The 12155-nt window shown below is 44.4% G+C and overlaps 1 protein-coding gene across 7 annotated transcripts in view; it reads right to left on the bottom strand.

Moving 5' to 3' along the window:
- Positions 1 to 12155, bottom strand: part of SPTAN1 (spectrin alpha, non-erythrocytic 1) — a 66408-nt gene that overhangs the window by 19628 nt on the left and 34625 nt on the right. For 4 of the 7 annotated variants that reach the window (XM_035112559.2, XM_035112561.2, XM_035112562.2 and 1 more), the window contains 12 exons: positions 11779 to 11870; positions 11391 to 11535; positions 10185 to 10366; positions 9122 to 9221; positions 7738 to 7935; positions 6874 to 7020; positions 6055 to 6158; positions 4718 to 4880; positions 2654 to 2668; positions 1477 to 1608; positions 467 to 604; positions 9 to 113 (listed from right to left, as the gene is read on the bottom strand). In XM_035112559.2, the coding sequence (XP_034968450.2) occupies positions 9 to 113; positions 467 to 604; positions 1477 to 1608; positions 2654 to 2668; positions 4718 to 4880; positions 6055 to 6158; positions 6874 to 7020; positions 7738 to 7935; positions 9122 to 9221; positions 10185 to 10366; positions 11391 to 11535; positions 11779 to 11870 (1521 nt within the window). The remainder of the gene's footprint in view (positions 1 to 8; positions 114 to 466; positions 605 to 1476; positions 1609 to 2653; positions 2669 to 4717; positions 4881 to 6054; positions 6159 to 6873; positions 7021 to 7737; positions 7936 to 9121; positions 9222 to 10184; positions 10367 to 11390; positions 11536 to 11778; positions 11871 to 12155) is intronic. The other 3 variants (XM_035112560.2, XM_035112563.2, XM_035112565.2) reach the window with 1 other exon arrangement.

Below are 12155 nucleotides of genomic sequence, written 5' to 3'. Positions count from 1 at the left end.
AGGCTCACCTCGTGGGCCGAAATATCTGCTTCTAGCAGCTGGTGTTTCTTGAGAAGGTTGTTCACGGATGCCAGGTCCTTCCCATAATCTTCAGAGGCGAGCAGCGCCTCCACCTGGGGGGGAAATTATAAAGTATGTTATGAATTATATATATATATATTCACCGGCCATTATACAAATAACATTCTATATGAATTATATTATCAATTATATTATCAATGTAATTTATAAATATAAATAAATAAATAGAAACAGAAATAAATAGAAATAGAAATAAATAAATAGAAATAGAAATAAATATTCCGCTATAGGTGATGGATCGTCGCACATCCCCCTTGGAACACGCCCCCCCCCGGCAAATCAGGCCAGACATTTCCCATCTTGTTATTGAACGATGATAGAATGATTATTTATTAGACACGGAAACAGAAGGCCGTGTGTTCAACGTAAGGAACAAGTGCCCTACCTCCGAAAGCCAGAAGTCGAAATCCTTGATCCCAGTGTTGAAATTCTGCTGCTTATTGGCTTCCTTCAGGCGGTGGCTCTTCTCGGCCGACTTCTGAACCAGGAACTGCCATTGGTCGGCCAGGGCGGCCAATCGGGCCTGTGGGGTGGGAACGAGAAGGGGAGAGGTTGCGGGAAATGGAACCTGCCCGGGTCCCTCTTCTTGAGGGTTCAATCCCGGGGGATGGCTAGGCGAGATAACCCTGCCGGGTCCCTCCTGTTGAGGGACGAGGAGGAATGGACTAGCCTGGCCAGACTACACAAAAACCTCAAAAGCTACGCCCAGGAAGGGGATACATCTAAACGGGAAATGCCAATCTCTTTGGAAAGTTGTGGGCTTTTATATGATAGGTCACATGGCAGACCCATCTGCTTTAGGAAATTCAGCAACCCTAGCAGAAGCAAATTCGCCACACCAGGCGAGCAGGAGCAGACTGGCCTAGGCGGACAACACAACAACCTCAAAAGCTACACCCAGGAAGGGGATACGTCCAAACAGGAAGCGCCAATCTCTTCAAAAAGTTGTGGGCTTTTATATGATAGGTCACATGGCAGACTTATCTGCTTCAGCAACCCTAGCAGAAGCAAATTTGACACCCCAGATGAGAGGGAGCAGAGTGGCCTGGCTGGACTAAACAAAAACCTCAAAAGCTACGCCCAAGAAGGGGATACATCCAAACTGAAGACGCCAATCTCTTCAGAACACTGTGGTCTTTTATATCATAGGTCACATGGCAGACTTACCGGCTTTAGGAAATTCGGCAGCCCTAGCAGAAGCAAATTTGCCACCCCAGACGAGCAGACAAAATTTGCCACAAGCGGGATCAGACAAAAAACCTCCAAAGCTATGCCCAGAAAAGGGCTATGTCTAAACGGGAAATGCCAATACCTTCGGAACGACATGGGCTTTTATATGATAGGTCACATGGCAGACCTATCTGCTTAGGAAATTGTAGGAAATTGGCCACCCACCTTGACGGCGTCCTCGCTCCCGGCGCAAGCTCCGCGTTCGATGAGGGAATTGCCGACGTCGATGACGCCACGGATCCGGTCGGCGTTGGCCTGCAGCTCGGCTTCGAAGGCCTGGTGTTTTTGGTGTTTGCTCTGCAAATATGAAAACAGATATTTATGAGAAATGGTTTATTCTCATACGTTGTCAAGCCAGCTTTGTAAATCATGGCACTGTTCTAACGAAGCGCTTCTTGGACCGCAATGGAAAATGAATGAAAATGGCCAAAAGGAATCTTGGCTAAGGAATATATGAGCTGGGCAAGCTTTAAAAGGAAAAATAAAATGGGAATAAAAATAGGAATTTACACCCACAGTTCTCACCCCGCCCCCCAAACGGGCCAGCAAATGATAGATGGGTCATGCGTAGAAGCAAAACAAATAGGTTAGTAAAGAAAGAAAGTGGTTAATAAAAAAAGTAGGTTAATAAATAAGTAAATAAAAGGTAAATAAATAAATACGCTGATAAATTTTTAAAATAACAAATAAATAAATAGGCTAAATAATAAGTAAATAGGTTAATAAATAAATAATAAAAATTAAAAGGTCGATGAATAATAAATAAAAGGTAAATAAATAAATAAGTTACTAAATAAATTAATAGAAACAAACAAACAGGGCAATAAATTATAGGTTAATAAATAAATAAATGGCTAACAAATAAATAGGTTGATAAATAATAAATAAATAGGTTGATAAAAAATTAAAAATTATAAATAAATAATAGGTTGATAAATAAATAGGTTAATAAATAAGAATAAAAACAAATAAATAAGTTGATAAATTAATAGGTTAATAATTAAATAATAAAAACCAAACCAACCAACAAATAAATAGGTTAATAAATAAATAGGTTAATGAATAAGTTAGTAAAAACAAACAAATAGGTGAATGTATTATATATCAGGGCAGCAAAAAAAAAACCACAACCAAAAAAAAACAAGCGAAACAGACGGCGATGTGGGGGAGGGTGTGTCAGTGATGAGAGGGGAGAAAAACGGAAAAGCCGTCCCAACGAGAGACGGGACGGACAGACGTACGATCGAACGGAGAGACGAGAAAATAATAATAATAATCGGAAAGGCAAGCCGACTTTCCGACCCACAAATAACGGACGGGGGGAGACGCTATCGGGACTTACCAGGAGTTTGGAAAGCTGGAAAAGAGAGGGAGAGAAGAGAAGAAGGGAGAGATCAGGGCCGTTTCTCGGGACCCAGAGGCAGCGACTGTCATTCATACGTTGGGGGAGTGGCCGACAAATGGGGAGAAATGAGACGCCGGAGCAGAAAGGGATCCTGCGGGAAAGTGGGGGGGGGGATTCCCGAGTGGGGGCAGAGATTGGACCGTGGTACGGCAAGAGCCTGGCTTTCCGGACCAGGCTGCCCTGGCACTGGCACCTTTCCGGACGCGGGTCGCCCCAGCACTGGCAATTTTCTGGGTTCATCTGACCTGGCACCAGCACCTTTCCGGACTCAGCCACCCGGGCACTGGCACCTTTCCGGACTCAGCCGCCCCGGCACTGGCACCTTTCTGAACTCAGCCACCCTGACATGGGCACCTTTCCAGACTCAACCACCCCGGGACCACCACCTTTCCGGACTTGGCCGCCCTAGGACCAGGACCTATCTGGACTCAGCTGCCCGGGTTTCCCGACTTGGCCACCCCGAGACCACCACATTTCTGGACTCGGCCACCCCAGGAATGGCACCTTTCAAGACCCTGGGACCGCCACCATTCCGGGTTCATCTGCCCCAGCACCTTTCTGGACTTGGCTGCCCCAGGACCAGCACCTTTCCGGACTCGGCCACCCCAGGAATGGCACCTTTCTGGACTCAGCCGCCCCGGGACCGCCACCTTTCCAGACTTGGCAACCCCAGGACCAGGAGCTATCTGGACTCGGCTGCCCGGGTTTCCCGACTTGGCCACCCCAAGACCACCACCTTTCTGGCCTCGGCCACCCCAGGAATGGCACATTTCCAGAATTGGCCACCCTGGGACCGCCACCATTCTGGGTTCATCCGCCCCGGCACCAACCAGCACCTTTTTTGGGCTCGGCCACCCCAGGACCGGGACCTATCCGGACTTGGCTGCCCGGATTTCCGGACTTGGCCGCCCCAAGACAGGCACCTTTACGGACTCGGCTGCCCTGGCACGGGCACCTTTCTGGGTTCATCTGACCCGGCACTGGCGCCTGTCTTGTGTGTGTATAGTCAGTGCTTTTTTCGGGGGAACGGGGGACCGCAGGGCTACGCATACCCCGAAACATTTTGTGAATTGTAAGTTTGGCCTCATTGAGGGGGGGCAGTACAGTGGTACCTCGGTTTGCGACCGCCTCGGGGAGCGACCGCTTTGGTTTCCGACCACGGCGGACCCAGAAGTGTTTACATCCGGGTTCTGTGGTGCTCGGATGCGCAGAAGCGATCTGCGCAGCGTGTGCATGCGCAGAAACACTCTATTGGCGCTTCACGCATGCGCAGAAGCATGCCTCGGGGAGCAACCGGCTCCCCAGAACCAATTGTGGTCACAAACCAAGGTGCCACTGTATTTCAAGATGAGTAGGAAAATGAGAGAACCCCTTAACATAAAAGAAAAAGAAAAGAGGAGTGTATATAGTAATAATATAATATTGCTAATATTAATATTGTACATATATGTATATGTGTGTGTGTGTGTGTATACACACACACACATATATATATGAAAATATATATCCATATATATCTATAGTAGCATAGTAATAATATAATAATAGTGTAGTATATTACTATTATAATCTAACAACAAGATTATAATATAATAATATGATATATTAGTATTATTGTAATTTTATAATATATAATATATATCATAATATATAATGTATTTATATCATAATATAATAATAGTAATAGAACATATAATAGTTAATCTACTAACAATATAATGAAAATCTAAGATAATAATCCAATAATAATGAACATATAATAATCTAATCTAATAATATAACATATAATAATCTAATAATCACCTAATAATCTAATAACATAATATCTCATCTAATAATCTAATAATAATATAACATCAAATCATGTAATAATAATCTAATAACGTATAAACATCCAGTAACATATAATAATCATCGAATCTAATCATCATCTAATAATATAACAATCCTTTAATCATCCTCTAATAATCCATCATTTTTACAGTCCCTCCCCCGTTTCACCTGTATGTTGGTGGGGTCCTTGTAGGACTCGTCGCTGGCCGTCTGCAGCTTCTCGCTGATCCACGCCTCGATCTCGTCTACGTCGCGGCTGAACTGCTGAAGGGTCTGCGACTCGCCCAGCTTTGAGCGCTTCTCGATCATCTGGGCTTTCAGCCGGCGCCACCTGGGGGCCCCCCGGAAAAATCCGTCAAAGGAAGCGGGTCCCTACCCCACTCGCCTCCCCCGTAATCTGGAACATGGCGACACCCCGGCATTCTCCGACTCCTCCACGAGATAATTCCCCCCCCCATTCCTCCCCCCCCCCAATTCCTTTTACCTAATTGATCTAATTTGATCTAATAGATGGATTTCATTGTAGGCAGGTTGCCCATGGACGATCAAGGTATTCTTATTGTCAATTTATTGGGTTTTTCAGGTTGTACATGGACAATAAAGGTATGATTATCAATTTATGGACAATAAATTATTATTATTATTATTATTAATAATAATAATAATTAGTATTATGATTATCAATTTATTGGGTTTTTCAGGTTGTACATGGACGATAAAGGTATTATGATTATCAATTTATGGACAATAAATGGTTGTTGTTGTTGTCAATTTATTGGGTTTTTCAGATTGTACATGGACGATAAAGGTATTATGATTATCAATTTATGGACAATAAGTTATTGTTGTTGTTCTGTATGGAGCCGCTCACAGTGGCTGGGGAAACCTAGCCAGTTGGGTGGGGTATAAATAATCAATTTTATTATTATTATTATTAGTCCCTGATTGTTTGGCTTGCCTCTTTTTTGACATCAATGATGATGAGGAGGATAATGATGATGATTGAATGTCCCTGATTGTTTTGCTTACCTTGTTTTTAGATGTCCCTTATTAATCTTATTCTTATTAATATCATCAACATTAACATTATTAACAATATTTATTATTATTATTATTATTATTATTATTATTATTATTATTATTATTATTATTATTATTATTATTCTGTATGGAGCCGCTCACAGTGGCTGGGGAAACCTAGCCAGTTGGGTGGGGTATAAATAATCAATATTATTATTATTATTATTAGTCCCTAATTGTTTGGCTTGCCTCTTTTTTGACGTCTATGATGATGAGGAGGATAAGGATGATAAGTAAATGTCCCTGATTGTTTTGCTCACCTGTTTTTTGACGACCCTTATTAATATCATTAATATTATTAATATTAACATTAATCTTAACAATATTTATTATTATTATTACTGAAATAAAATTTTAGGGCAGTCTAAAAGCCTTCGCCCAGATCCCCCCCACCCGAGAGAAAAAAATAAAGGTGCACCACTGACCTGTCCAGAACTTCGTTACGCCGATTGGCAACAACCCCTTTAGCATAGTGGTCGGCCGAAATGAGCTGTTCGGCAAAGGACTGCAGAGCCGCAATCTTTTCCTCCTTGATGGGAAAAGGCAAAGAAACAAACCAAGTTGGGAAAGGGCACAGAAGAACGAAAATTCCTTCCAGGCTCTTGAACAGAGTATTTTATGGAAAGTTGCCTTTTCCGCAGAAGTCGACCCGATTTGCAAAGCGGGAGAGGGGCGCAGAGCGATGGGAACATTCTCCGTTCCCGTCGGGGGACAGATCTAAATATTTGAATGGGAAATGTTCCGTGCACCGCTGGGCGGTATATAAATTTGATTTAAAAACATAAAATAAATCATTTTTAAAAAATGAATTCAAATAATTAAAACATAAACAAAATAAAATAAATGTCAATAGATTCAATAAACTAAAGAAGCCAAATAAAGGAATTCAATAAATAAAAGCAAAATAAATAAAATAAATAAAATAAATGCAAATAGATTCAATACACAAACTAATTAAACTAAATAAAACAAATGGAAATAGATTCAATAAGCAAATCAAGTAAATAAATAAACTAAATGTCCATAGATTCAAGAAACAAATTCAATAAATGAATGAAATAAAAATGAATAAAAATAAATGAATTCAATAAATAAAAACAAACTACATAAAATAAATGTCCATAGAGTCCATAAACAAACTAAATAAAACAACTCAATAAAACGTCCACAGATTCAATAAACAAATCAACAAATGAAACAATTTCAATCTATCAATGAAATGAAAACCATTGAAAATAAATCACCTGGACGTTGATGGCCTTGTCAAAGTCTTCATGCTTCTTGATGAGCGCTTCCACGCTGTCCAGTGAGTCGCCTTTGTCCTCCGTGTTGAGGAAAGCCTCGCGGGCCGCCATCCAGTTCTCCGCCTGCTCGCAGTCCCGGTGGAAGAGCTGCGGTGGAGGGGCGCGGGGGTGAGGGGGGTGGGCCGAGCCATACCCTGCCCCGAACCTGCCCCCCGTCGGCCACGGGCTGCCCTCCCTCCCAAATGACGTCTTCCGGGAGCCCACCCCTCCCCGGAAACGGGGTTCCGGGCAGCGCCCCCCCACCCGAGAAGTCAATTTGCATAAGGGTTGTGTATCAATTCTAATAACAATAATAATAATGAAGAATGCCGGCCACCCGAGAAGTCAATTTGCATAGCCCCGCCTCCAGAGCACAAGGCCTGCTCCATAGGGGTTGTATATCAGTTCAATTAATAATAATAACAACAACAACAACAACAACAACAATAAGGAATGCCGGCCACCTGATAAGTCAATTTGCATAGCCTCACCTCCAGAGCACAAGGCCTCCTCCGTAAGGGTTGTATATCAATTCAATAAATAAATATTAATAATGATAACAATAATGAATGCCGGCCACCTGATAAGTCAATTTGCATAGCCCGACCTCCAGAGCACGAGGCCTGCTCCATAAGGGTTATACTGCATATCAATTCAATTAATAATAATAATAATAATAATAATGACTATGAAACTTAAATGTTATGCAATCCGGGGACAATATTCCTCAAACCACAGGCTCCTCCCTCAGGAAGTCCATTTGCATAGCCCCGCCTCTGGGGCAGAATGAAGGGCCCCTCCCCCGCTCTGGAATGAACCAAATACCTGCAGTTCTAGACACTGGTCTAGCATCATCCTCCGCTGGACCCAGGCTTTCTCCAAGTCGGCCCTTTCCTCGTCAAGGACCCCCAATTTTTCCTTGATCTCCGGGCTGGCATAGTGGCCGTGTGCCAAGAGCTGCTGGCCAAACTGCTCGAAGGCCTGGAAGGTTCCGGCGCGGGCGTCGATTTCGGTACGGTGTTCCTAGGGCAGAGGGAGAAGAGGCCTTCATGCAGCCGTTTGTCCCCCCCCCCCGGGGGAAACCCCCCACAGAGCTCAAAACCCTTTTGTGCAATCTATAAAAAAAGTTCAATAAGATCTGTGCAATCTCCCCAAAAGAAGCACAACATTCTCTGCGAACTCCCCCGACAAAGCTCCACATTGTTTGTGCAATCTCCCCCCCCGAAAATCTCAAAAAAAAATTGTGCAATCTCCAAAAAAAGGTCAGTAAGATTGTGCAATCTCCCCAAAAGGAGCACAATTTTCTGTACAATATCTTTACAAAGTACAATCACTTTTTGTGCAATCTCCCCAAAAGGAGCACAACTTTCTCTTAAATCTCCCAAAAACGATCAGTAAGTTTTGTGCAATCTCCCCCCGAAAGCAAAAAAGCTTTTTGTGCAATCTCCCCAAAAGAAGGACAATTTCATGTGCAATCTTTTTAAAAGGTTCAATCACTTTCTGTGCAAACTCCCCCCACAAAGCTCCATGACGTTTGTGCAATCTCCCCCTGAAAAGCTCAAAAAATTGTGCAATCTCCCAAAAAGGTCAGTAAGATTTTGTGCAATCTCCCCAAAAGAAGCACAACTTTCTGTGCAATCTCCCAAAAAAGTTCAGTAAATTTTATGCAGTCTCCTCCCCCCCCCAAAAAAAGCTCAAAAGCTTTTTGTGCAATCTCCAAAGAAAAGATCAGTAAGATTTTGTGCAATCTCCCCAAAAGAAGCAAAACATTTTGTGCAATCTCCAAAAAATGTTCCATAAGATTTGTAAAATCTCACCAAAAGAAGCACAACTTTCTGTGCCATTTCAAAAAAAAAGATCAGTAGGTTTTTGTGGAATCTCCTGAAAAAGCTCAAAAGCATTTTGTGCAATCTCCAAAAAAGCTCAGTAATATTTGTGGAATCTCACCAAAAGAAGCACAACTTCCTGTGCAATCTCCAAAAAAAATCAGTAAGTTTTCTGCAATCTCCAAAAAAGTTCAATTTTTTATGCAATCTCCCCCTGAAAAGCTCAAAATATCTTTGTGCAATCTCCAAAAAAAGTTTGATAAGTTTTTGGCCAATCTTCCCCAAAGAAGCACAATGATTTGAAACTTGTTTAAAGGAATATTCTAAATTGTAAAACAATAATAATAATAAAAATAATATTTAATTTATTTATTTTTACGTACTTGGTGTCTCTCCAGCAACGCCTCCGCTCCAGTCACGTCCTTTGCCAGCTCGTCGGAGGAGACGAGCCCACGGATGCCGTTGATCCAAGACATGAGGTCCCTGCGGAAAGGGGCGGAATAATGGTAAATTATTATTACTATTACTTTTCTTGCTGCCGCTGCTCGCAAAAGCAGGCGCGAGAGCCCTGGAGAGGCTGCCTCTCGCACGGGCAGGCAGAGGAGTCGCCATTGGGGGAGCCCCAATGGCAGCACCACTGCCTGCCCGTGCGAGAGGCAGTGGCGGGACGAGCCCTTTCTTGCCGCTCGTCCCTCCCGCTGGCAAGAGCAGGCTTGGTGGCCTGTTTGTATCCTTCCCTCTCTCTCTCTTTCACCCCTTCCATCCGTCCTCCCTCTTTATTTCACTCTCTCTTACCCCTTCCATCCATCCATCCTTCCTTCCCTTTCTCTTCCCTCCCTCCCTCTTTCCCTCTCCTTCCTTCCTTCCTTCCCTCTCTCTTCCTCCCTCCCTCTCTCTCTGACCCCTTCCTTCCTTGTCTCTTTCTCTCTCTCTCTCTCATCCCTTCCTTCCTTCTCTCTCTTCCTCCCTCTCTCTTTGACCCCTTCCTTCCTTGTCTCTTTCTCTCTCATCCCTTCCTTCACTCTCTCTTCCTCCCTCTCTCTCTTTGACCCCTTCCTTCCTTCTCTCTCTTCCCTCCCTCCTTCCTTCCCTCTCTGTCCCTCTCTCTCTCTTTCACCCTTTCCTTCCTTCTCTCCCTCCCTCCTTCCCTCGCTGTCTCTCTCTCTACCACCCCTTCTTTCCTTCCCTCCCTCTCTCTTCCCTCCGTCCTTCCTTCCCTCTCTCTTCCTCTCTCTTTCACCCCTTCCTGCCTTCTCTCTATCTCTATCTCTCTCACCCCTTCCTTCCTTCCTCCCCTCTCACTTCTGCTCTCTCTCTTTCACTCCTTCCTTTTGAGCCGTTGAAGGCTCGCTAGAAAAGAATACCTACCCCCCCTGTTTTCCTCCTCTGAAAACTAGGTGCGCCTTGTGGTCTGGTGCGCCTTATGGAGCGAAAAATACAGTATACCTAAAGTCACCGAGGAAGCGCTGCAAGTCGTGCGAGTCGCCCAGTTTCTCCTTCCGCTGGTCGGCCCGTTTTCCCAGGCTGCTCCAGGCTTGGTTCAACTCGGTACATTTTTCCTGGAGATCGTCTGACGACTCTGGGTGCGACTGGATGAGCCGCTCGGCCGTCTCTCCCAGGGAGTTGACCTGAAGGATAAATAGCAAGAAAGAAACCGGGATGATTTTTCTTTTATTATTTTTTCCAAAAAAATTATTCATTTTATAACAACATCAACAACATACACATAGAATAATATGAGTTGGAAGAGACCACAAGTCCAGTCCAACCCCCTGCCAAGCAGGAAACACCATCAAAGCATTCCTGACATGGCCGTCAAGCCATACAGGTGAAACTCTGAAAAAAGCTATGAAAGGGAATCATAGGCATAAAATCCACACAGAATCATATACTGTTTGGTTAAACTCGCTTGTTGGAACAATTCAGAGGCTGTGAAATGAAGATTGAAGGACAACAACAGAATTATTGGAAACAACTTTGATTATAATGATTAGAAATGCAATAAATTATAAGATGATCAGATCCTCCAAATCCGAAGCATGGGAAGTCCGACTAAATTTTTAATCATTTGGCAGAATATTTGGATTAATTGATATTTGTATAATTTGGAATATTTAATGTGATATTGTCAGGGGGGCACCATACAGAGAGCCGCCCTGTCATCCTGACGAGCTCCTCACCCAGCGTCAGCATGAGCAGCCAGTCAGGAAAAAGGAATGAGGAAGTGAGCGGGGAGGAGAGAGGGCTCTGTCAGGTATCGGAGCCTCAGCGCTGCTATGAGAGAGGGCCAGGGGAGGAGGAGTCTGGAGAGATGTTGGACACAGGGCCGCCGGAAAGGAGACCACCCCCTCCAATGTCCGAATTGAGGCGCGCTCCCACCCGTAGGGCCATGGGCTGGTGCTTTGGGGCGCCCAGACTTTTATGCTGGGCGAGAACCTGGAAGAAGCTATTGCGGGGTTCTGACTCGGACTGGGCAGTCATGTTTGCTGATATCTTTGCACCTTAAATAAAATGCACAATAAAGCTCTGAAAGACAAGACGGAGTAGAGCGTCTTTACTCAAGAGTAGCCGCAGAAGCCTCTGACAGATATGGTCAAAGTAATATATATATATATATTTCAGCCCCAAAAAGGAGGTATCTCTTCTGATCACCTTGTCTCCAAGAGCGGCCAGGTCCCTCTCAAAGCCTTCATGCTTCCTCTGCAGGGCCTGCACGCTGGCCAGGTCATGCCCGTAATTGTCTGTGTTGAGGGCTTGGTTTTTCTCCTCAATCCATTCCTTTGTTTCGTCGGCGTCTCTGCAAAGGCAGGAAGTTCAGCGTTAAGCAGGAAGAGGCTTTCCTTCCCTGGATGGTGGGTGTGGAAATCGAGCCTGATGAGGGACGGTTGAAGGAGCAGAGTACGATTAGGGTGGGAAAGAGGAGATATTAGAGCCTGATGAGGAATGGTCGAAGAAGATGGTGGAGGGTCTGGAAACCACGCCGGATGAAGGAGTCCTTGCCACCAAGCCCCAGAACCCGCCTCCACTCGGTGCCCCTCACCTGTGGAAGCGCTGCACCTCGTGAGCGCTGCCCAAAAGCTGGCTCCGCTCTTCAGCCAGCCTCTGGAGCGACCGCCAACGCTCGTTCAGTTCCTGGAAGATGGAGGGAAGAGGCAGGATCAGGAACTATGAATGGCCAGTGACCCTAATAATAATCATCATCATCATCATCATCATCATCTGGCTGGCTGGCTTTCAGGAAAACGGCACACGCAGAGAAAGCGCACCTTGATTTCTGCTATGTAAGTTGACCCCAAAAGGTGAATGAAAGGGAAAGAGAAGGAGAAAACGAGAACGAGAAGAAAGAAGAAGAGAAAAAGAAAGAACGAGAGGAGAGGAGAGAACAAGAGGGAAAGAGAACGAAAGGGAAAGAGGCGA

This window comes from Zootoca vivipara, chromosome Z, assembly GCF_963506605.1.
Source record: "Zootoca vivipara chromosome Z, rZooViv1.1, whole genome shotgun sequence".
Classification (NCBI taxonomy): Eukaryota; Metazoa; Chordata; class Lepidosauria; order Squamata; family Lacertidae; genus Zootoca; species Zootoca vivipara.
Note: the sequence above shows the minus strand (reverse complement) of the source record. Positions and strands in the feature narration are given on the sequence as shown.